Source organism: Plutella xylostella, chromosome 16 (genome assembly GCF_932276165.1).
Source record: "Plutella xylostella chromosome 16, ilPluXylo3.1, whole genome shotgun sequence".
NCBI lineage: Eukaryota > Metazoa > Arthropoda > Insecta > Lepidoptera > Plutellidae > Plutella > Plutella xylostella.
The window spans coordinates 4,351,856-4,376,822 of NC_063996.1; the positions used below are offsets into that span (position 1 = coordinate 4,351,856).

General features: G+C 39.6%; 2 protein-coding genes across 2 annotated transcripts; one reads left to right on the forward strand and one right to left on the reverse strand.

Annotated features, from left to right (window-relative positions):
- Window positions 1-6: 6 nt before the first annotated feature.
- Window positions 7-13,729, forward strand: LOC105383429 (apyrase). Its single transcript, XM_038118304.2, has 12 exons — window positions 7-349; window positions 1,451-1,549; window positions 1,901-2,024; window positions 2,452-2,649; window positions 3,283-3,413; window positions 4,720-4,870; window positions 8,178-8,304; window positions 8,979-9,136; window positions 9,481-9,562; window positions 10,168-10,326; window positions 12,151-12,305; window positions 13,537-13,729. Exons 1-12 carry the CDS (start codon window positions 219-221, stop codon window positions 13,660-13,662), a joined length of 1,641 nt encoding a protein of 546 aa, XP_037974232.2. The 5' UTR covers window positions 7-218; the 3' UTR covers window positions 13,663-13,729.
- Window positions 13,730-14,763: 1,034 nt separating this feature from the next.
- LOC119693794 (glucose dehydrogenase [FAD, quinone]-like) lies at window positions 14,764-21,367 on the reverse strand. Its single transcript, XM_048626599.1, has 3 exons — window positions 21,181-21,367; window positions 16,509-16,639; window positions 14,764-16,411 (listed from the first exon to the last, which is right to left on the reverse strand). Exons 1-3 carry the CDS (start codon window positions 21,338-21,340, stop codon window positions 14,792-14,794), a joined length of 1,911 nt encoding a protein of 636 aa, XP_048482556.1. The 5' UTR covers window positions 21,341-21,367; the 3' UTR covers window positions 14,764-14,791.
- Window positions 21,368-24,967: the final 3,600 nt, after the last annotated feature.

Consider the following 24,967-nt stretch of genomic DNA (forward strand, 5'->3'; position numbering starts at 1 on the left):
GGCATTGTCAGCCGCTCAGCCAGTGAACCGATAGCGGTCAACACAACATGTTGTCCTTATGATAATAATACTATGACGATCTCAAATAAATTTATTCGCGGATAAAATCTTACTAATTTATTAGTTCTACTTGATAACGTTTATAATAATATAACGTATAAATACGTGTTCGGTACCTATTTAGTTGTTGAGAGAGTTTTAAGTGAATATTAGTGAGAATGTTAACTAATACATACGTGCCTGTGTTAGTTACTATCGGATGTGTTTTTTTGGGGGCAAACGCGTTCGCTCTACCCTTCGAAGGATTGTTCAAGCTCGATATCATTCACTACAATGATTTCCATGCAAGGTATGTATATGTTATATATTTTTAAGATAAGTACCTACCTATACCTACTCAACTCTACTGAGTTTTTATTATAAGTAACTAGTTTGGAAAAAACTTCAGTAACGAAGTAATGCTTATTAATATAATACTTTTTGTATTTACCTAAGTACTTGAAAGTTGAAAGTAGAACATGTATTTAGTCATGCCACAATAGGTAGGTAGTAATGATTAAGTAAGTAAGAACATTGAATTTTACTACTCTAGTCTCTACTTCATACAAACACTACCTACCTCTGGTTTTTTATGTTCCTACTAACTAGTTTAGTTAAACCTGTATTTCTCCAAAATAACTTAAGTACTTATCTATTTACTATCAAGATTTTTGGCAGGCGTAGCATGTTAGTTACATTGTAGGATAGAAGGTCATTCTTACCGCAAAAAATACCCAAAAAAGTGTTACGGGTCAATGGTAAGTAGTCTTTTTTTAATTGTGACAAAGTATGTAGTGTACTTAGGTATAGTATATTTGTGGATTCGACTGTACTTACATTAGATCAATGCGAAATCGAGTTTACCACTGAAACCCATCAAGAAGTAATGAACGGTATTCCTTGGTAGGACGGGGTACACGAGCTCTCGATTGGATATCAAGAACCAACATACCGTGGAATATCATGTAGCTGGGTGAATAGCTCTAGCAGTGTGGAAGAGGCCTTGGCCTATATCCATCAGTGAACGATTATGTTTGCCGATGTTGTTACATACTTATAGCAATTTCCATTCCAAGCGTTATTTACGAACAAATTATTTAGGTATTTAACTAGGTAAGTACAGGCTAAATTATTTGTCGTTTAAAGTAGGTACAATAGTAAAATTCTATTCACACGGTATAATTTGCACGGTTTTGCTTTATTATTATAATTATATGTAGTAGGTACCCATAATTATTAGTACCATAGGCTTCACGAGTTTCACGACCATATTCACAATAATTTGTTTCAGGGGCAGAGGCAGGTTTATAGACTAAGTTACGTTATGGTATAACTAAACACCTATTAATTTTATTATTTCTAATATTGTTTTGGTAACTAATTCCATCCCACTTCTTTCTTCTTATTGTAGGTTTGAAGAGACATCAGTGTCGACGGCCACGTGTCGGTTCAACAACAACTCCTGTCTCGGGGGCTTCCCGCGCCTCTACCATGAGATACAGGCCCTCAGGTAAGAAACTTTCACTTTGATTTGATTAAAAAAATCAGTGACGGGTACGGACAATAGAGGACATGAAAAATGTACTTAGAGCTAGGAACATTTATTCTATAAGTATTTTCTATGATGTAGAGCTTTTTATATGAAATTTTATAAAAAAATTTATATGAAAAATGTACTTAGAGCTAGGAACATTTATTCTATAAGTATTTTCTATGATGTAGAGCTTTTTATATAACAGAAATTCAATCATGCAGTTTAGTGTTATGCAGGAATGTTATGTCACCGAAAAAAATGTCAGATCGGCAATCCCCTTTTTCATTAAATCCCATCCAGTTTTTTTTCTAATTTCTGTTCCTTCAGACAAGAGAAGCCGGACGCCCTGCTGCTGAACGCCGGCGACAGCTTCCAGGGCACCTACTGGTACACGCTGCTAAAGTGGAACGTGACGCAGCACTTCATGAACCTGCTGCCTCATGACGCACACGTTAGTAACACGATACATGGTCCTAGATGGAAATAAATAGGGTCCAGCAACAGAAAACTGCGATTTAATCGAGGCACACGCACTAACTTGCGAGTGGGAGGGTTTGTGCCTGGTGAAGACAGGTAATAAATAACATTACAGGTACATCAAAAAATGTACGCGTCAGTAAAAGTCTACATTATCTTTTTCACCGAATGATCTGTAAGCGATAGCACTCAATAAGGCGCCCTTTCTTCTTGTAAGAAAGTTAGTAAAATGGTACAATAGCCGCAGCGTTTAGTACATTGAAAAACGCGCCCAATGTTACCGATCGCGGCTCTTGTCTTGAATGAGGTTAACAGTATTTTTTCAAACATCTCGCTACTTACTTAATAAATATTCATTTTCCGGAAGAGACTTTATCAATAAAATTCAATTCTATTTACAGGCAATAGGCAACCACGAGTTCGACGATGGTCCTGCAGGACTCGCCCCGTACCTCTCCGCCCTGAAGGCGCCGGTGCTGGCCGCCAACATGGACACCAGCCAGGAACCAGTGTTGCAGGACCTCTACAAGCCGTCTATAGTTGTAGAGAGAAATGGCAGGAAGATCGGTATTATTGGGCTCATTACTGTGGAGACTAAGGTGAGATTATTATGTTTATTTTTCTGACAGGTCCCCATTAAAGTTTGACGACCGAATGGCGTAGTGGTTAGTGACCCTGACTACTGAGCCGATGGTCCCGGGTTCGATCGTTCCCGGCTGGGGCAGATATTTGTGTAAACACAGATATTTGTTCTCGGGTCTTGGATGTGCCCGTAAAATGGCAATAGGCCCGCCCCCTATTACATTGGGACTAACATAACACTCTGGCGAAAAGTGGGTGCAGCAATGCAACTCTGCCTACCCCGCAAGGGAGTACATTAGTACAAGGCGAGAGTGCGTGTTTTTATTTTGTTTTTTTTAGGTTCCCATTAAATTTCCGGCTGAGGCTGCGCCAACCTCCTGACACAAACCCAAAACCCTACCATCTTTCAGTCTGTTTCAAATAACGTTGGATTTTGAAATGTAGGTATTGTTGCGGTGCTTGGCCCAACCTCATATAGATAGATAACTACAGCTGCTTTAAAGTTTTATTGAGATTCAGAATTTTCGTAATCTACCTCGCTATATAATATAACATAATGATAATGATCTTGTAGAGTTATCTGCCCCATCGTCATCATCATCAGCCAATAGACTTCTACCACTGCTTACCTATTAACTACATTCTTTCAGATGCTCTCATCATCTGGCAAGGTGGTATTCCTGGACCCTCGCGAGGTGACGCGGCGGGAAGCGAAGGCGTTGACGGAGCAAGGAGTCGACATCATCATCCTGCTCTCGCATTGCGGGTTGGATGTGGACAAGTAAGTGACAGAAATAAATATACCTACTGAAGATAGGATTCTCGGAATAATAATGGTCTAGCGTGGTCTAGCGTGGTGTACGTAATTTTTTCAATAAAATAATGATATCCTGTTTGTATTGCTCTTAGCAATGTTTCCGGTTTTTTTTGTCATAACTGCTTCATACTTACTTCTTGGTTTCTGAAATTTTAAAATATCTACAGTAACTACTTACCGAATAATATTTTCAAAGCAGATAATGAACATGTCTCACAAGTTTGGCGGAATAATTTTCACACTTTAACATGAAATCAGTTGAACAAACTGAGATGCGGAATCTAGACGGCACATTCGATTAGTTCCATGATTCGATACAAATTATGAAAAATGGCGCTACCGTGTGTCCAGGTGTGACACAAACGCGAAAAAAACAGCATATTGTCGTCTACTTTGACTCTAAAGCCGGGTCCAGACGAGTGAAACGTGTAATATAACACGAATTCTACGTGTGGACGTCACAACGAGCATAACATGTAACGCTCCCGGTTGATCCATCGGCTAACGGTTTTTCGTTTGGTTGTGTTCACGTGCCGTCCACACTGTTGACGCTAAATTACACGTAATGCTACATTTCACGTTACACTCGTCTGGACCCGGCATAAGGTGCACAAAAGAACGATTTTGAACTCGGTATCGGTACTTCGCTACGACAGTACCTAAGTTCGTACATATCGGATCCTGCAATAATCCCATTACTCCTCATTAATGTCAATTGTATCCAATCGGCTGGCCTGAATGATAGCATCTCACGAACGAATTATTCTATTAGGAAACATTAAGATGCTATTCTCGTCTAGTAACTGACTGCACAAAAGGGAAAATACCATTGGAAGTAACGCAAATTTTATTAGTAGAAAGATAGATAAGGAATAGTTAACTCTATCTAGGTACTCCTAAAATTTGCGTTTCCTATTATCCATACTAGACTATAGTGTTATGTGGTTATGGCATTAGTGGGACAGAGACAGCTGTTTACATATACCGCGCGCATTTAAAGAAACAATATTAAAATGGCGGACGAATTCATATTACAACTAGTTCTTTACCTTTGTGCGTTATAACTATAATTAGGTATTTTTTATTTATTTAACTCTTTATTGTACCAATAAATATACAAATAAAAGTACAAAGGGTGGACTTAATGCTAAAAGCATTTTCTACCAGTCGATTGTGGGTTTCAAAATCGGGATATGATCGGTCAGAATTATTTTATCATATTTACCATAACTGCAACAAACTCAACAACAACCCCACTCCCTCCTTCCAGAGAGTTAGCGCGGGATTACGGCGAGCACATCGACGTGATAGTGGGGGGCCACACGCACTCGCTGCTGTGGGACGGCCCCGCGCCCAGTGGGGAGCCGGCCGCCGGGCCCTACCCGCTCACGTTACATGCTACCCAGGGCGGCAATCATACGGTGAGAGGTTTTATAATTACCTATAGAGCCTTTGCAAATATAGAGCCATTTTACAAGCTGTAGCTGAAATAGGGACTAGGTAAAAGATGCGGCGGATTATAGAGCCTTTGCAAATATAGAGCCATTTTACAAGCTGTAGCTGAAATAGGGACTAGGTATAAAAGATGCGGCGTATTACCGGTAATCCGCCGGATCCGGTAGGTTTTTGGTGCTTACCGGAGAATTTCTATTTATGGCACTGTGAGAAGCTTCGATACAGCGATGTAGGATTTCATAGTAATTTGCTTCGATTCCAAACATGTTCTGTGTATAGAGTTCTGAGCGACACCGGATGGGATTGAAGATTGTACCGGATTGCAATCCCTAAGCTGAGCTATTGCCACCATGTTTTGAACTTCATGATTAAATACGGCCCGAGGGCACCGGGCCCTACCCGCTGACGTTACATGCTACCCAGGGCGGCAATCATACGGTGAGAGGCTTACTAATATAGGAGCTGTTTTACAAGCCGATCTAGGAACTAGGTCTGGCGAATTATACCGGTAATCCGCCGGATCCGGTAGGTTTTTGGTGCTTACTGGATCCGGTAATATCACCGGATCCGGTAGCCGGATTGTAGAGTGTACCGGATTGCAATCCCTAAGCCGAACTTCATGCCGGCCGCCGCGCCACCCGCTGACGTTGCAGGACTCGCAGGCCGGGAACCATACGGTACGTGATTTTGAAAATGAATTATACTTACTGCATTCATACTTATTTGATAAAAAGACACAACATTGTTTACATTTTGTGCCAAGTAAGAATGAAAGCAGGATGAATAAATAAATAATATGTGGGGACAGATCTCACACACGGCCATCCGACCCCAAGCTAGGCAGAGCCTGTGTTATGGGTATCAGACAGTTGATATATCTACACAAATACATAAATAGATACATATTCAATATAAATATCAACACCCAAGACCCGAGCACAAATATCTGTCTTTAAACTGCCCCAGCCGGGAATCGAACCCGGGACCTTCGGCTTAGCAGTCAGGGTCACTAACCACTACACCAGTCGTCTGCTAATCGGACTGCTAAGACCAGGGTCCCGGGTATCCCCAATATACCCTTAATGTTACTGTTATAAATTAGAGGTGGAAACTTTTACAACATACCGTTGCCCGGCGAACTTTATACAGGGTGTCCCAAAAGTCAACGTCATCCCTTAAAGGGCTGATAGGTCAGCTCATGAGAGGCCATAATATCACAATATGACCTTAGTAAAAACTCGATAATTTTCGAGATAGGTATTGACACTTTTATAAATTTGCTGAAAATCGACACCTTGGATCAGTTTTTTGCGTGCCGCCGGTACAAAAATCCATATTGTTAGAATTTGTTTGGTGTTGCCTCACCCTGTATAGCCCTGCTATTGATGGCATTAAAAAAAATATCGAGTAATGCTGTATGTTTAAAAAAAACACGGTTTTCAAAGTCATAAAAGGTAATCGTATTTTTTTATAAACAACTTTGACTCTACATAGTGTAAAAAAAATATACCACGCAAACCTGGCACCTTATTTGAAAAGATTGCTCATTTAATGCAGTTTCCAAAATAGTATGAAACGTTGCTATTGTTTCAATAAACAAAAAAGTTATTGCTATTTTAGTACAAAACGACCTCGATGTAAAATTGTTTGAAGGAAATTTATCTGACTGAATTTATTAAGGGTAAGTCATGTTGGAATGAGTGAAAGTAAAATAGGTGGTGTGGCTGGGAGTGGAAAAAGAGACAACGTTGTCACAGAATTAAAAAAACGCATTTTGAGTATCTTTCTCGAGAAAAGTGGACTATAGCAACTCCACATTCCCCATAAATGTAGTACATGGTAACGTACATTCCTGAGTAGTGCTAATGTGTGATATTGTACAAGTAAAACGCTTACACGTGTACATTGTACACCCAGAGTATCCAAAAAAGAGACAGATTAGTTTGTCATTAACATTACCTCTAATTACTTGTTACTTATTTTAAAGTTATTGTTAAACAAAACCAAACTCTCAAAATTATGATTATGACCATTAATGAGTATTATTTTTTGCTGATTATGTACTTAATATAATAATGTGGTGTTATAATTTTGAGAAATAAAAATATAAGTCCAAAAATGATTGTTTTTTTTAAATAGTGTGTAAAAAACGCAAAATATGTTTTATAAGAGTTTGGTAAGTTTTTTCTTAGCTATTTTTGCGTCATCTATGTTGCCACGGCTGACCCCACCACCTATTTTACTTTTACTCATTCCAACATGACTTACCCTTAATAAATTCAGTCAGATAAATTTCTTTCAAACAATTTTACATCGAGGTCGTTTTGTACTAAAATAGCAATAACTTTTTTGTTAATTAAAACAATAGCAACGTTTCATACCATTTTGGAAACTGCATTAAATGAGCAATCTTTTCAAATAAGGTGCCAGGTTTGCGTGGTATATTTTTTTTACAGTATGTAGAGTCAAAGTTGTTTATAAAAAAATACGATTACCTATTATGACTTTGAAAACCGTGTTTTTTTTAATCATACAGCATTACTCGATATTTTTTTTGACAGCGATCAATAGCAGGGCTATACAGGGTGATGCAACACCAAACAATTTTTGTACCGGCGGCACGCAAAAAACTGATCCAAGGTGTCGATTTTCAGCAAATTTATAAAAGTGTCAATATCTCGAAAATTATCGAGTTTTTACTGAGGTCATATTGTGATATTCTGGCTTCTCATGAGCTGACCTATCAGCCCTTTAAGGGATGACGTTGACTTTTGGGACACCCTGTATAGTGTTTATACCGCCTCTTACCATACCCTACTCTACCCCACCCTTCTTACCTTTAAATCTATCCTGGAATATTTCAAGACCAATGCATATACATACATACATACACGCTCACGCTTGTCTCCCAGAGGGGTAGGCAGAGATTACAGATTTCCACCGGGCACGATTCTGACACACCTCTTTCGCTTCTTCCACATTCATACATCTGCGCATACATGCTCGTCGGTTACGGGTACTCTTAAATTGGCCCTTTTTCAGTATGTCGCCAATCTGGTCGACATACGTCCGTCTAGGGCGACCCCTCCCGACTCTTCCACTCACTTTTGTTCTATATATTTCATTTGTTACTCTTTCATCATTCATTCTTTCCACATGTCCAAACCACCGAAGCATTCCTTCCTTACTCAACTCTTGTCACTACATCTTCTCTTACTATGAATACTTTTATCTCTTTGCAAACATCCTGTAATCTGTATTATACTTTTCCAGGTGCTGGTGGTACAAGCGTCAGCGTTCACGAAGTACATGGGCAACCTGACCGTGCTGTTCGACCACAGGGGGGAGTACGTCAGCTGGGAGGGGGGACCCATCTTCTTGGACCGCTCTATTCCTGAAGGTAACACACACACATACACACTCACGCCTTGTACTAATGTACTCCCTTGTGGGGTAGGCAGAGGTGCATTGCTGCACCCACTTTTCGCCAGAGTGTTCTGTTAGTCCCAATGTAATAGGGGGCGGGCCTATTGGTATTTTTCGGGCACATCCAAGACCCGAGAACAAATATATGTGTTTAAACAAATATCTGCCCCAGCCGGGAATCGAACCCGGGACCTTCGGCTCAGTAGGCAGGGTCACTAACCACTACGCCATTCGTTCGTCCTGAAGGTAATTTAATTTAAACTACCTTTATCAGAAAATCAGCCCGTAATCTACCTAAAAACTTAAAAGCGCTTGAAGCCTGCTAGTTTAATACACACGCACGACAACTTGTGTTTATGTGATGCGATATTGTTTTAAAATCGGGCATCATGGCTTTCCTCGATTATACATGGATTGACGTAATCTTTCTATACACTCGGCGTGGGTAGACGGGAACATTCTAACTATTTCTAACGCTACTGACTGAGTAATCTTATGCTGGACATGCGATGACCATCGCTGGTCCAGCTGTAGACACGTTTAGATATGGTATAAACAATTAAATAGTTACCTAAGTTAATAATTTAAGTGTTCAGAACGTAAATAAACCCCAAAAATTATGTACATCCAAACATTATTTAATTACAGATGCCGACATAAAGGCCCAGCTAGAGCCGTATGCAGCGCTAGTGAGAGAGGAGGTGAACAAGGTGGTGGGCGCGTCCTCCGTGGACCTCATGTTCGAGGACTGTGTGTACGGCGAGTGTCCTCTAGGGGACATCATTGTGGACGCTTTTAATGCACAGGTACGTCTTTCATCATGTACACTGCACCAGAGGTATACATAGAAAAAAAAGAAAGAAAAATAATTATATTGGCGAAACAGTTGCAAACGATACCAAAAACACTAATACCAAACATTATAATTTATATAAAAAACATACTTTTGGGAAAAGGTGCCATGCTCAGCATGTGCTGTCGTAAGCAGAAGCATGTTTTATGACAGCGCTGTTTTTCAGCATGTCCCTGAGTGCTGTTTTAAATAAGAGTAGTACATTGATTTATATTATTGTATGCCAGTGTCTTCTATGTTTGCACATTCTATTTGACAAACAATACACTCCAAATCAGCAATAATAACACTTTCCAGGCTAAAGCCAAATATGAGTCTAAGTACGACTACATTGCGATAGTCCAGCGAGGAGACATCAAGACGTCGATCCCTGCAGGAAGTAAGTAACTAATTTTAATTTAGTTAGAACATAAAATCACCTTAAATTAAGGCTCTCTGATAAATCCACTCTCTCCAGAAGGGCTAGTACAGGGCGCATTTAAGACGTGATAAGAGTTTTGTATCGCGCTCACTCACATCGCGCAGCCTCAAGAGCGAGCGCGACGGAGAACTCTTGTCACGTCTTAATAGCGCCCTGTGCTACCAGGGCCAGTTGTGACTATCACCAGTCCCATTGGTTTATTAGTGACAAAACGGGACCAAGGAAAGACCTCCTAATACATAGAATCTAAACCCTTATTCATTGAATAGTTATCTAGTACGTTTTAGCTATTGACAAAACAGTTCAATTCAGTTCAAACGTCCTATAAATTTTAAGGGGGTTAAAGTTTATTTTATTCCCGCTAGAAACGCCCGTTTTTGGCGTTCTAAAATGAACTACGTTTTTTCACTATCTTGTATCGTACGGTCAGGTGCAGAGAAACCTGACCCCCCTCTCATACTAACAATGCTTCTGAGGGGGGTCAGGTTTATCTGTACCTGAAAAGCAACATTAAAAATATTGTATCTACTCGAAGATCAACTAAAACAAAACCCCGTCCCCAGACATAACCCAAGGAGATCTATTCGAGCTGCTCCCCTACAACGACAAGCTTGAGACCTTCGAGCTGGCGGGCCGGCACCTGAGGGAAGCTCTGGAGCATGGGGTGAGCGACGCCTGGGCTTACAAGCCGTTCAAGGGACCCTGGCTACTGCAGGTAGCTGGTAAGTTTTGAAATGAAATGAAATATCGTTTATTGAACGTAAAATTTTACAATTATTAATTTGTCCATTGTCATAATATATACACTCACGGGCAATGAATTTCACTGAGAAAAACACCAAATTACTCCTAAACGGAAAAAGCTAGCATAATGACACCTTCTGCAACATTAAAGTATATTTAAAGCCCCATCCACACGCTTGCTGTTTGTCACAAACACCGCAAACAGCAAACAAAGTCCCAAACACCAACCACAATCACCGAACACAAACAGCCATCCACATGCTCGGCGAACGCTCATAACATTCCGAACCGGCAAACACGGCGGACGACGAGCTATTACTTTCGGGTTGACATATTTTTATTATATAAATTAAAGCAAGAAAAGGAAAAAAGAAAAAAAGAAGAAAGCAAAGACGATGGTGGGATAATAATAATAATAAAAAAATAAAAAAACCGACTTCTTCTTTTTAATTATTATTTTATTTTATAGTTTTTAGTTTATTTGCAATAATTTTTAATCAAAAGTAAGATGCAAATGATACCAAAAAGTCCTACTAATCAATACGAATCATTCAAGCCTAAACACGAGGTAGTTGCTATATACCGTTGAGGAGTTCCCTTGACTGCCTTCCGTTTCCATCATCAGATCAGCTCAAGGTCACCATCATATTTTTTTGTTATAAGAACTATATTTACGTTCTTAATTTCATTAGAATCGGTTAATATGTGTCCAAAATGGAAATTCATACCCTGTTTTTACCCCTTTACCCACGCTTAGGGGTGAGATAAAATTCTGAAAAAAATGGGACCACCTGGGAGCTCAACCCAATACAACAAAAAAAGAATTTTCAAAATCGGTTCATAAACGGCGGAGTAATCGGTGAACATACATAAAAAAAAATATATATCCCGACGAATTGAGAACCTCCTCCTTTTTTTGAAGTCGGTTAAAAATACATAGAAATCGTACAATGTACTGCTTTATTTGGGCTTTAATTTGTTTTATATTTTTATTTTGATAAGCCTCCAAAAATTACAGAATCGTAGGTGCTGATCAATCAGACATTTTTACGCTTTGCGCGCCAACGAAAAAGTGTAGCAAGTTGATACGTCCGCCTCCCGCAATGCTAGCGCGCATACTGACCGCTGCCAGACGTGTGGATACGTAGCAAACTGTTTGCCGAACATCCTTTGATCTGGCAAGAAAAACCGACACCGATGCCGAACACTGGCGAACACAAACACAAACAGGCAAACAACGACAAACACCCATCCACACGTCAGTGTTTGCTGTTTGCCATTGTTCGCCAAGCGTGTGGATGGGGTATAACAGAGCATCAGGATATTACCATCTAAAAACGGTAATATTTTGTTCAAATTTCTAATGAAATTTTGAAAAAATTGAGGTCGTTTGTTGTCGGAATTTTGTGAGTGGAACTTTTTCATTGGCCGTGAGTGTATTACTCTACAACCATTTCACAAAGGCCCCGTTCTACCTAGAATAGACTGCGACTCCAACTCTAATATGGTGCCGACACAGTTATTCTGCTGCTGCCTTTTTAACGTCGCTGTAAAGATATTGGAAACGCATTTATTTGTTTCTTTACATTTTATAATTTCTTTAAACAGTATTCAGCAGTAGTTTTAAACACAGCAGAAGTTAATGTATCAAAATAATTTAATTAAGTGATCTATTAACATATGTATAAAGGTATGATCCGTTGTAAGAATACTCATGAAATACGTAAAAAAAAGTAATCAAAGTCAAATATTATGCCTACCAAGAGTACCATGGTGCCTACAAGAAGTATTTTTGATTCCAGGTATCCGGGTTAAATTCGACCTCACCAAGCCCGAAGGCAGTCGCGTAGCGTCAGTAACAGTTGGAGACACCGAGCCCGGGGCGCCCCTGGAGGATGACCGCCTGTACCAGGTCACCACCGCCTCTTACTTGGCAGGGGGCGGGGACGGCTTCAAGGTATGGATATATAAAGGTCTTTAGCAATTGTAATAGAGGTACTTGTTGGTGGCAGTAGTTGATACTTTCGATTATTTCTTGTATGAATTGAATCAGCTTTCAATTCTATTGCTAATAAAGTGTAGGTACCTATAAAAACATACATACAGACGAATTTATGACGAATTTATGAGAACCTCCTCCTTTTTTCGAAGTCGGTTAAAAACTACATAGAAGATAAATGGAACCACATATGATTTTGTTGTGAAACTTAACAAATCTAAAACGCTGTCAGCTTAACTGGTCGAAAGACAAAAACGGTGTTATTGTATACTTCACAACTGCTACCTATTTCTAACGTAAGTAACCATATAATATAGATTTATTTTTGTAGTCAAGTAGGATTAATAAACTATAGTTTTACGGAGAGTTTTAGCTCATCTGTTTTGTTGAGCGAATAAATTGTGCAAGCTGTATTTTTGCTCAATAAGAACTTATTTTTACTAACAAATGTGTGAAAACTGGCTATGTATTATTAATCGTAATTTCTTATGTATGTCGCAGGCATCTGGTTTAATCTCCTGTTTGATTGAACCGCTAGCCCGTTCATTGGATGACGCTACTCAGTTGAATGACTAAAGAACAACTCGTCAAGTGGTTGACTGTAACGTCCAACGTCTTGACTGAACGTTATTCAGCGAAGTCGTTAAATGGGATATAGTATAGCAACTTTGTAATGTCTGGTTAGGATGAACATGACCAGACAAGAGTCAACAAAAAGACTATGTTACAAAGCTCTCATCTCACAAATTAACTAAACAATAACAATAAACGTACCTTGATATTGTTGTTCATAATTATCCAGTTTGAGCACATTTTTTTCTTTGAAACTATCCGCCGGCGGTGTAATAATAGGTAAATCCATGTTGTCACACTATTTTAAGATAAATAACGCACTTTAAAGCTAATTTATTTGCAAAAAATAACAATACAAATGCTTTTTGTGTCAGCTGTTCGCTGTTAGACGCCATATTTGTTTTATTCACCACCTGACTGATTTTAAGTCCGCTAAGTAGTTGGACGTTTTGTGACGCTTGTACAATCAACGTTCGGCCTAGTCATACAACTGAATAGCGTCATCCAATGAACGGGCTAGCGGTTCAATCAAACAAGAGATTAAACCAGATGCCTGCGACATGTATAATGTTTAGCTGTAAGTTTTCCTCTGAATAAATAAATAATTTGTGAGCAGATGCTGAAGGAGCACCGTCAGAACGTGGTGCTGGTGGGTCGCGACCAGGACGTGGTGGGCTCCTACATCAGGGCCCACTCGCCGCTCGCCACCGCCACTGACGGCAGAATCACCATCACTGAATAGCGTAGTGTACAGGTAAGTGTAATAAGTGTTGAAATGTAATTGCAAAATAAAAGTTTATTTGAACTAATTGACTCGTGTTTAATATTTTTGATAACTAGGTTTGATAACCGAATATTCTGTAGAATGCCTAGCATTGGTTGCAAGACCCGCACGTCAAGAAGTGGCAAAAGTTTTGTATCGCACTTACTCACATCATACGGGGTCTCGAGAGCGAGCGCAACCCGTGCTAGGCCTGCAGGTTAAGACTAGAAAGTTCGCAGATAATAAATAAAAACAAGGTTATCTTTGTTAACAGAGGCGTGATAGCCACTAAAATGGGCGCATAAGGAAAGATAAAATAAAATTTCCTACTAATAGATAAAATGGCTAATAGATCTTTTTGATGCATACCTATTCGATCAGATAAGTATTCCAAAACATAATCACACCTAGGCCGATGCTACTCTCAGATAAGTTGGTGGCCGTGGAATAATCTACAGACCTATTGATTGTACGTAACTTCCTATACTATTATGTAGGTATATACATAGTAGATGCTGTATCTGGTTAATTTAATATTATGAACTTCTAATATTCCAACACGATTCTCTTCATGAGTATATAATATAAATTATTAACTTCCATGACTGAAAAACTGCCACTTTACTTTAAATATTCCTTAAAAATTTTCAAGTCAAAATAGGGAAAATCAGATCTGAAATCAAATGTTACCTACGTAGATCAATATAGTTTTATGGAAACTTAATAAGCATTAATTGATGATTCGTGTGTGGTATGGGTGCAAATTCCAATGCCCCTATGTAGCGGTGGGTAAGATAACTTGGTAAATAGATGTTTATAATAGCAATTAGTTGCGCAATCATAATAAATTACATAAATATTATGTAATTAGATTTTTTTTACTATCTGTTGTAGCTCAACAGGCAACAGGCTCGAGCCCAGTGAGTGTCATGTAATCATAAATATATAAATGGTTTATTTATGTTCAGTATTAATTTATAACGGTCGGTCTTATAGCAAAAGAGAACTTTTTGGCTTAACTTGCCCATAAAAAAACGATAAAGTGGCTACGATATAAAAAGAGAATAAAATAAAAAATTGCTTTGATTGATTCAATAATATATTCAAATTAACCAGACCTACGTTGTTTCAAGATATTGAATCTTTCACGGTTTGCTTCGAAAGCAGCTTTATCTGTCCACGTCTTTGTCACAAGTTCAGCTCCTTTCTCTCCAATCATAATAGACGGAGCGTTGGTGTTTCCTCTCGGGATGACCGGCATGATACTAGAGTCTACCACTCTCAGGTTCTTCACCCCGCGCACCCTCAGCTCAGGGTCAACGACCGAGGTGGCGTCACCGTCCGGACCCATCTTAGCAGTACCGACGGGGTGGTACAGCGAGAACGTCAAATGTCTGGCAATGCACTCCAAGAACTGGTCAGACAATTTGTCCCTGTATGCTTTGCAACCGTCCAGATCCATCCATGTTAGCGATAGACCGTATTTCTTAAATGTTTCTGTGTCGGCCAGTCTGGTCAAGTACCTCATTCCCCTAATGACTGTATCTACATCCTCTTGATTCTGGAAGTAGTTAGCGTACAGGTCTGGGAATACGTTAGGGTCGGTGCTCTTTAAAAGCAATTTTCCTTTTGATTGTGGTCTCAAGAGTACTACAGCTGCTGTAATAACGCGATGGTCTTTGTTGATCTCCTTGAATTTCTGCTGAACCTCTTCTGTATTTCCGTGGAGGTCAAAGAAGTCTACGATGTTCGTATTGTTTGGCTCAAATATAAGGTGGTGAAACTGTATGTCTGGAGTAGACGCGTTTTCATCGGTGGTGTTGATGAAAGTTATAACTCTTTGGGGACTCAGATCTGCCAAAATTCCTGTCCTCTGGAACAAAAAGTCTCCCATTCCCTTTAGTACATTATTGATAGTACCAACATTAGTGTCACTTTTGGCCTTAAAGAACATAGTGACAAATAAGTGATCTTGTAGATTCTCTCCCACGGGAAGATCAGCTTTAACTTCGATGTTGAGTTCTTCCAACTGCTGTTTGGGTCCAATTCCAGAGAGCATCAGTAGCTGAGGAGTGTTTATGGCTCCAGCTGATACAATCACCTCCTTCCTGGCATTCACTTGTATTTCCTTACCGTCTTTGCTAAGAAGCACACCAGTAACTTCATTCGTACCGTCTTTGAATACAAGCTTGGTTACATAAGCATTCTTGAGTACGTCTAGATTGCTTCGGTCCTTGATAGGGTTGAGGAAGGCACGGGCTGTGCTGAGTCGTTCACCGTTTTGAGTCGTAGTAAGGGAACGGGTGGTGCCCATCTGGGTCTCTCCACAGATGTCATCTAGCACTTTGATTCCCAGTTCAGCTGTGGCATTCAGAACAATACGTTCAGTCTCTAAAACGTTGTCGGTGTGCTCGACGTACAAGTAACCGTCCGTTCCGTGGTAAACATCTGATTCAGGTGTAGGTTTGTAGAATTTTTCGCTCTTCTTGAACAGAGGCAAGACGTCGTCGTAGCTCCAGCCGGTGTTGCCGGCCGCGGCCCACTCATTGTAGTCCTCCTTGTTGCCCCTCACGTAGAACATGGCGTTGATGCTGCTGCTGCCGCCCAGCACCTTGCCCCGCGGCCACGAGCAGCCGTCGTCGTAGGCGAGGCAGCTGCCGCTCTGTGGAGCGGTGCGGTAGCCCCAGTTCTCTTTCGTTTTCAAGTTAGCGTAGAACACTTGTGGAGCCTGTAAAGTTAATGTTTACTTGTTTATTTCTTCACTCCCAACATAACTTTTAAAAGTTGTGATCATATTTAAGGTACAACGGCGCAGCTACACTTACCTCGGTAGCCAGTGTGGGATTTCCTCCAGCTTCGACCAGTAAAACTCTCCACTCCGGGTTCTCGCTGAGTCTGTTGGCGACCACAGCGCCGGCGGAACCCGCGCCCACCACGATGAAGTCATAGTTTGGATCTGGTATAATGATAAAATTGACGAAATTCTTTAGTTGATTTCCCAAGCTCTTACAAGCTTTTTAAAATGCGTATTCACACTGGCTTTTTGTCACTCACTGTGAAATCGAATCATTGTCAATGTTTATATACTGTCAACTGTCAAGTGCAAGCAACATCAGTGCTGCTTTTATTTGATTAAAAAAAAGTGTTAAATGGAACTGTAAAGTGATAAAAACAACTTAAATAGTTAAAGTTACCTGTGTAGTGCTATGGAAAGTGTTATCCCAACATAATATCCACAAATACTACAGATAAACAGTGATCAAAATAGACCAGTGACATTTACAAACTGACAATTATTTTTCTACCCTCAAAAATTTATAAGTTAGGGTTGCCAGCAATTAATAATTCCTACCAATCCAGTAGATTTACTGGGGGGTCCTGATCATGCCTCCACCCAAAGTACTTCTACAGACAGCAATAAAATGACCACTGAACCTCAAAAGAAGAAGATGATACAACAAATATTTCATCCCAGCCTATTTGTTAAAGAAAGTGTGAACTCTGAAATCATGGAAGATGAAATTAACGATGAATCATCTGAACATCCCCAGTGGCAAAGGGTACCCGTACTTAGGACCAATAAAAAATGGAAGTTTGCGGAATCCCCATCCCCACCAGCAAATACAAACAATAGATATTTAACTCTACCACTAGATGCCGCGGAAGGCGAACTACCAAAACGTGAGAATAAGCCACCTCCTTTGCTACTATATGGAGTGGAAGATGTCAATAAACTTGTCAGTACCATAGAAAGTGTTTTGAAAAAAACAGACTATGCAATAAAAATTGTATCAAAAAATCAACTGCGTGTCACCTGCAACTCTATTGATGCTTATAAAACATTGATGGTCCTTGTGAGAGAGCAAAATATGATTGGACATACTTTTACACCCAAAGCGGAGAGATGCTATCGCATAGTTATTAAAAATCTTCATCACACCACACCAATAGAAGCTATAAAAGAAGCAATAGAAAACACAGGAAATATAGTCAGGGGAGAGATCATCAACGCTCGGGTTGGTCCAAATAAAAGACCATCGACCACCTTCTTTGTTAACCTGGAACCCAGCACGAAGAACAAAGAAGTAAAGAATATTAAGTACATCTTTCACACCGCAGTCAAGATTGAAGACCCCATAAAACGCAGTACTGTGGTGCAATGCATGAGATGCCAGCAATATGGACACACAAAAAACAACTGCCTCAAGCCATACCGTTGCGTTAGATGTGCTGAATCCCACAAAACTAGTGACTGTCCAAATAAAGACAAGAATACTCCAGCAAAATGTGCTCTCTGTTTGGGAACTCATCCTGCAAACTACAAAGGCTGTGAGGTTTATCAACAAATCCACAAACGCAAGGCAACCCGAGCAAAAACTGTGCCAATTTACCAGCAAAGTACGAGTAATAATGACAAAAAAGTAGAGGAACAAGTACTAAATATTGAACTAAGTCCTAAACCGGGAAATACTAAAACATTCGCTGAAGCCACCAAAGGAAAAGAAACCAACAAACCAAATGAGACTGAGCCAATAATAATCATGCAAAAACTTCTAATAGAGCAAACAAAGAAAATGGATATACTCCTGGAACAAATAACGTCCCTCGTTGGGCTTATGTCAACGCTAATAACTAAATTTATAAAATGAATACTCTCAAGATCGCCACCTGGAACATAGATGGTTTGTCTGCGAAGATCAAAGAAGCTGAAGTCCTAATAAATGAACACAAACTAGATATTCTTCTAATATCAGAAACGCACTTAACTAATAAAAATCAAATAAGAATTCCTAACTATAATATCTATACGACTAATCATCCAGATGGGACTGCTCATGGAGGAACAGCTGTGATCATAAGATCATCTATAAGTCATCATGAACTCCCACATTTTCGAAGCCATCATATTCAAGCCACTACTATTTCTGTACAGGACAAAAATGGAAACTTTAATGTATCATCTGTGTATTGCCAACCAAAGCCAAAAATCAACAAAGATATGTTCTCACAATTCTTCCAGACGCTTGGCAAGCGGTTCATAGCTGGGGGTGACTGGAACGCCAAACATATACACTGGGGCTCTAGATTAACTACCACACGAGGAAAAGAATTGAAAGCATGTCTAGATATGAAACATCTGGTTACACTTTCTACAGCTGAACCAACCCACTGGCCGGGAGATCCTAAAAAGCTGCCAGATACCATTGACTTCTTTATAACGACAGGGCTATCGAGACTAAACTTTCAAATTGAATCATGCCTGGACGGCTCGTCAAATCATGTTCCAGTTATACTAACAATGAGTGCACTTGTCATGCATAGAGAAAACCGAAATTATATCTATAACAAACACACTGACTGGAACTCCTTTCGGGACTTAGTGGAAACAAAGCTCGACCTAAAAATCTGTCTTAAAACACCTGACGACATTGAAGACGCCGCCTTGAATTTTTTCCATATAATTCAAGAAGCTTGCTGGATGTGTACACCATATCATGTAACGACACAGAAAAATAAACCTGTTCCACAAGAAATCAGAGCTAAGATTTTAGAAAAAAGAAAGCTGCGCCGTATTTGGCAAACAAGTCGCCATCCAGCAGACAAATCTAAATTAAATAAAGCTATTGTTGAATTAAAACAAATTATTCAGAACTGCTCAAATGAACTGCTACAAACTCAACTTGAAGGACTAAGTGCAACTAAATCCACTAACTATTCTCTCTGGAAAGTAACTAAACAACATGACCGCCCCCAAAAATCTAAACCGCCACTAAAACATTCTACACTTGGATGGGTGAGAAGTAGTCAAGAAAAAGCTGAAGCCTTTGCAAAGCACCTTGCTGTGGTCTTCACGCCAAATGCAGCATCTTCAGATTCAGAGGATAAAGATATAAACCTAGTGATGAGTCAAGACTTCCAGCTTGACATGCCGCTGAAACACACAAGCCCAAAGGAAATAGCTCAGCAAATATACAGACTGGAAAATGGAAAATCTCCTGGCTTTGACAAAATTGATAAGAAAATATTGACAGAACTACCCCGAAAAGGAATAATTTACCTTACAGCCTTGTTCAATGCTGTTATCCGAACTGGATATTTCCCATCGGTTTGGAAGATAGCTGAAATCACAATGATACACAAAGACGGCAAACCTCCAAATGAGATTACATCATACAGACCAATCAGTCTCCTACCAGTGGTATCAAAACTTTTTGAAAAAGTAATCCTGCGAAGGATAACTCCTGTCCTTACTGAACGATCAGTGATACCCAAGCACCAGTTTGGCTTCAGAAAACAGCATGCTACTACTGAGCAAGTCCACAGAGTCTGTAGTACCATCAGATGTGCTCTTGAAGAAAAAGAATACTGTGCAGCAGCTTTTCTTGACGTCCAGCAGGCGTTTGATCGAGTATGGCACACTGGACTGCTGTGTAAGATAAAAATGCTCCTGCCGCACTCATTCTTCCATATTATAAAATCTTACATTGAGGATAGAATTTTCTACGTAAAGGAAGATGACAGTATGTCCCAGTTTTATGAGATAAATGCGGGAGTTCCCCAAGGATCTGTGCTTGGCCCAATACTTTACTCAATATTTACATCAGATCTCCCTCAAAGTAAAGGTGTTACGACAGCAACGTATGCGGATGATACGGCAATTCTGGCAAGTGATAAAATCCCTGAAAAGGCTTCACTTAATCTGCAAGAAAGTCTGAATGATATTCACAAGTGGCTTGAAAAGTGGCGAATTAGAGCTAGTGCAACAAAATCAGTGCAGATTACATTCACACTACGCAAGGGAAACTGTCCTCCTGTAAAACTTGGAGAAACGGAGCTACCACACCATGACACAGTTAAATATCTCGGAATGCATCTTGATCGTAGACTAACCTGGCAGAAACACCTGAAGACTAAGAGAGACGAAATCAATCTGAAATATAGGAATCTGAATTGGCTTCTTGGAAGAAACTCTAGGCTCTCAGTGGAAAACAAATTGCTTGTCTATAAAACAGTGCTAAAACCTGTATGGTCGTATGGAATCCAGCTCTGGGGTAGCGCAGCCATCTCCAATGTAAACATCATTCAGAGGGTACAGAATGCCATCTTGAGGGCAATTGGCAAGGCACCCTGGTTTATAAGGATCAGCGAACTACATGAGCACTTGGGGATACCTACAGTAGCTGAAGAAATTCGCACTCAGGCTGGATCTTATAGAAATCGTCTCTGTAACCACCCGAACGAACTAGCTGCTCAGCTGACCACACCAAACTTCCAGCGTCGTTTGAAGAGAAGGGAACCTATGGAGCTAGCACACTCCTAGCGACGAAATAAAGAGGGGTCCCCACTGGGGGACTCTTTTCAATGCCACTAAACTTAGAAGAAATCTGCTCATAGTTCTGGGACTGATTGCAGATACAATGGAAAATGAAAAAAAAAAAAAGAAAAAAAAAATGTTTATATACAGCCAGTAACAAAGTTACAAATACTTCATCTTACTTCCAAGTACTGAGTCCACGGCATCGGCGCCCCAGCGGTCGTCGCCCACCAGCGCGCAGTGCGCCGCCAGGAATGTCTGCAGCGTGTTCACGAAGAGCGGCCCCGCGCCCGCGTAGCTCTCCACGATCGTGGACGTCAGTCCAGCATCGCACGCCCACATCTACACGGGCAAAACATGAATAATTTAAGTACTTACATGGAAGCTAGTACACTCGTGAGCCTTAAAAAAGTGACATAGCACCAAATGACACCGTCTGCAGTCATCATCATATCATCACAACCCATCACGACCCCACTGCTGGGCCACAGGCAGGCCTAGTCCACCAAGCTGGCCTAGTGTGGGGTGGTGGGCCCCAACACCAGCAAGCTTGTGCTGAGAGAGTTTCGGGTAAGTGGGCTGTCAGTAGTTTTAAGCTGCCCAAAGGCCTCTGACTAAGCTTAACGAGTGCTGCCGAAACAGCTACCGGGCTTAAACAACTTACCTTGATATGTCCTGCGCTAGGTAAAGGTCACTAATAGATTTATTTGAATGCTTGAATCTATTTTATACAACCCTATTAGTTAATTGTAACCTAATCTAATCTGCATCTAGAACGGTTATCTATTTTAATTACCTACCCAACTACAGCGAAGAAAAAAAGGAGGGTTATATGTTTGATCAGTATGTAGGATGTTTGGATGCCCCGTTCCATGTTGCACAGTGCATCAGCGATTTCGTGATAAGTAGTGTTGAAGTTCCTGTAGGTATACCTTCAGACTTCGCATTAGCGGTTTTGTGAAAGATACACTCACGGGAAACGAAATAGTTCAACTCACAAAAATCCGACACCAAACACCCCAATTTTTTCAAACTTTTTTTTTTTCAAACTATGATTGTTTTTAGTTGGTAATATCCTGATGCTCTGTTAAATGTACTTCAATGTTGCAGAAGGCGTAATAAAGCTAGCTTTTTCCGTTTAGGAGTAATTTGGTGTTTTTCTCAGTGGAAACTTTTCATTGCCCGGCAGTGTAGTTCTGAAGTTATACAGGAACTTCAAAACCTTAACGTAACCTTACACAAAATCGCTAATAAGGTATCGTATGCGTTTTGGTTTCATGTGCAATGCAATGGTTATTGGATGTGATGTCATAATAAATTAAATAGCAACCCCTAAATGTGGTCGTCGAAAAAGCTATAAACTATTCCATTATCCTAACTTATACCTATATTATGTATACGCAGAATTCCCACGGGAACACTTTTTAAGGGCCCGTACAGGGTGACGTGCCGCGCCAATTTTGGGTTTTCAATGCTCTTCACACAGCACACGCAGTGACACGCACACATGTAAGTTTGCACAGTGGGTCGATAAACTTTTACTCGCCAACTTTATTGACAATTATGTTCAAGTACATTTTGGGTGATTTTAGGGTAAGTAAGTATAATTCTTACTTACACTGGTAGGCACCAGGAAAGAGTAGAAGTTAATAGGGGTGCCACTTTACTCTATACTCGGAACCCGATTAGCTTTCTCAAACAAATGTGGTATTTACTTGTAGAAAGGTAACTAAAAGTATTAAAGTGTAGATAATAAGTTTCGGGCATCCTCCAGCCAACTGAACCCCGACGACAAAGCAAAGTAAATACATAGTGTCGCAAAAGGGCTATACTAAGCCAAAAGGGGATGACTCAAGGGGTCATTCTGAACAACTTTTGTTCTACGAGATTTGCAAATTCGCGAAAAAAAATATTTGTTTTCCATGGTAAAAAGTCACATGTCCAACAAAGTTTCTATGAAAAAGGTTTTTTTTTGTTAATTTCCAAAACTCGTAGAGCAAAAGTTCAGAATGACCCCCTGTCTTACTCCTTTTTACCCGACTGCCGAAGGAGGAGGGTTGTTTTTTGATTGTATGTATGTATATATGTATGTTTGTCTGTTTCTTTGTTCCCTCCTGTAGCCTAAACGGCTTGATAGATTTTGATGTATGAGGTATTGTTAGAAGCGTATTGATGGCGCGATGGCTATAGGCTATGTGACGTTCCATTAAAATGTACATAGCGCCCTCTTGAGGACATAACGTGATGATCGAAAAAATAATAATTCAACTTTGCCGTGTAAGGTATCAAATGAAAGGACTTGATTTTCACATTACAAAAATATGCATATTGAAGGTATTTAAATAACAACACCAAAATTATTGAAATAAAAAATGATCATGAACTACCTACCGACGTAAAATTTCATAAAATAAAAACAACTAAAAAGTTACAAATGAAAAAATACAATTATAAAAAACTAAAAACCTGACTGTACGCTAAAAACATGAAAACGAGTCCCAATGTTAATGGAAAGTATCGCAGGCGGGGACCAACTTGACCGCCACTCAAGGCCGTTTTCTAAGTAACATTCAGCTAAATGGTGAACCCTCTGCTGGTATAATTTGTTTATATACCGCTTTTTCAATACCTGTAAGTACATTTTTTGGCAGCATAATATTTTTACTTAATTTTAGGGTTTCGAACGTCAAAAGAAAAATAGCAACCGTTATAGGATCTCTTTGTTGTCCGTCTGTCTGACTGACTGTCTGTCACCGCCCTTTTTCTCAGAAACGGGTAAAGATATCAAGCTTATATTTCGCATAGATGGGGAGTACCCCAAAATAATATTATGGTACTCCCTGTCCCACACAAGTAAATTGGGGCTTATATTTTTTCCAGTTATTTTGATGTGTATCCTTTTTTCTTCTTTGTTGTTTTGTATAAGTGTGTGTTTCTTTTCTTTAAATCTGTATTTTTTTGTTGTTGCTGTCTATGTGTCGAATAAATGTATCTTTATCTTCAAATCACGCCATCTATCGTTTGTTTTTTTTGTGGCTACTGTCTATAGAAGAAATTCCGTCATTGACAATTTTACGTTACGAATTTATTTTATTTTTATTTTTACATTTTCGTGGAGAATCAACAGCATTTTGTTAATAAATAATTATTACTTATGAACACATAACAACTTGATGCCATTAACAGAATGAACTTAGTAAACCCAGTAAACCTAACACATCCAGAGGAAAAACAAAATCTCTTTCTCTCTCTCTGAAAAACATACTTAATAGCCCAAACTCGATGCTTTTAGCTATTAACATCTTTGAAATAAAATTGAGCCACCACCGTGTTACTGCCCTCACCAGATCCTCACGAGACCATACCTCAACCAGCACCAAGAGACTGTATTTTTGATCCCTAACCTAATGTTCGTGCGTATTGTCATCACTTAATTCCATTCGCTATATTCCTGCTCCTCATCAGACCTTTACGAGACTGTAATATCACGAGAATATTGCACACTATCTAATTAAATTTAATGTATTGAATATACTGGAAGAATTATGCTTCCTCAATTTCAAATCAAATTATGTTGGTGTCATAAAAGTTGAAAAAGTGCAATGACAACCAATGTGCAGTGATTTTGTATCTGTACACGATAAGATCGCGAGCTGTCAGTGCTGCCTAAACCGACGTGACCCTTCTTTGGAGGCCAGCGGCCAACTGAGTCAAACGTCACTTGTGTTTATGATTTTATAACACAGAAAGCCGCCATAGATATTTGTATGAAGATTTGAGGGAAAAAAATTGCTCAAGTTTGGGATTAATTTACACAAAATAAGTGTGTGTTTATTAAAAAACAAGGTATTTAGCGCCTAGTCCAAGCCTTTAACTTTATAATATGATAAAAATCATATGAAAATTCTTAATAATTACGACACAGTTGTTACAATACGGGAGTGTGATTGACTGGTTTTTCTTGATATT

Excerpts from the sequence above, each read along its gene's own strand:
- LOC105383429 (XM_038118304.2), top strand. The coding sequence starts at position 219 with ATGTTAACTAATACATACGTGCCTGTGTTAGTTACTATCGGATGTGTT. Across the intron at positions 1,550-1,900 it reads CATGAGATACAGGCCCTCAG|ACAAGAGAAGCCGGACGCCC; the intron begins GTAAGAAACTTT and ends CTGTTCCTTCAG. Across the intron at positions 10,327-12,150 it reads CTGGCTACTGCAGGTAGCTG|GTATCCGGGTTAAATTCGAC; the intron begins GTAAGTTTTGAA and ends TTTTGATTCCAG.
- LOC119693794 (XM_048626599.1), bottom strand. The coding sequence starts at position 21,340 with ATGTGGGCGTGCGATGCTGGACTGACGTCCACGATCGTGGAGAGCTAC. Across the intron at positions 16,640-21,180 it reads CGTGGACTCAGTACTTGGAA|ATCCAAACTATGACTTCATC; the intron begins GTAAGATGAAGT and ends TCATTATACCAG. Across the intron at positions 16,412-16,508 it reads ATCCCACACTGGCTACCGAG|GCTCCACAAGTGTTCTACGC; the intron begins GTAAGTGTAGCT and ends TTAACTTTACAG.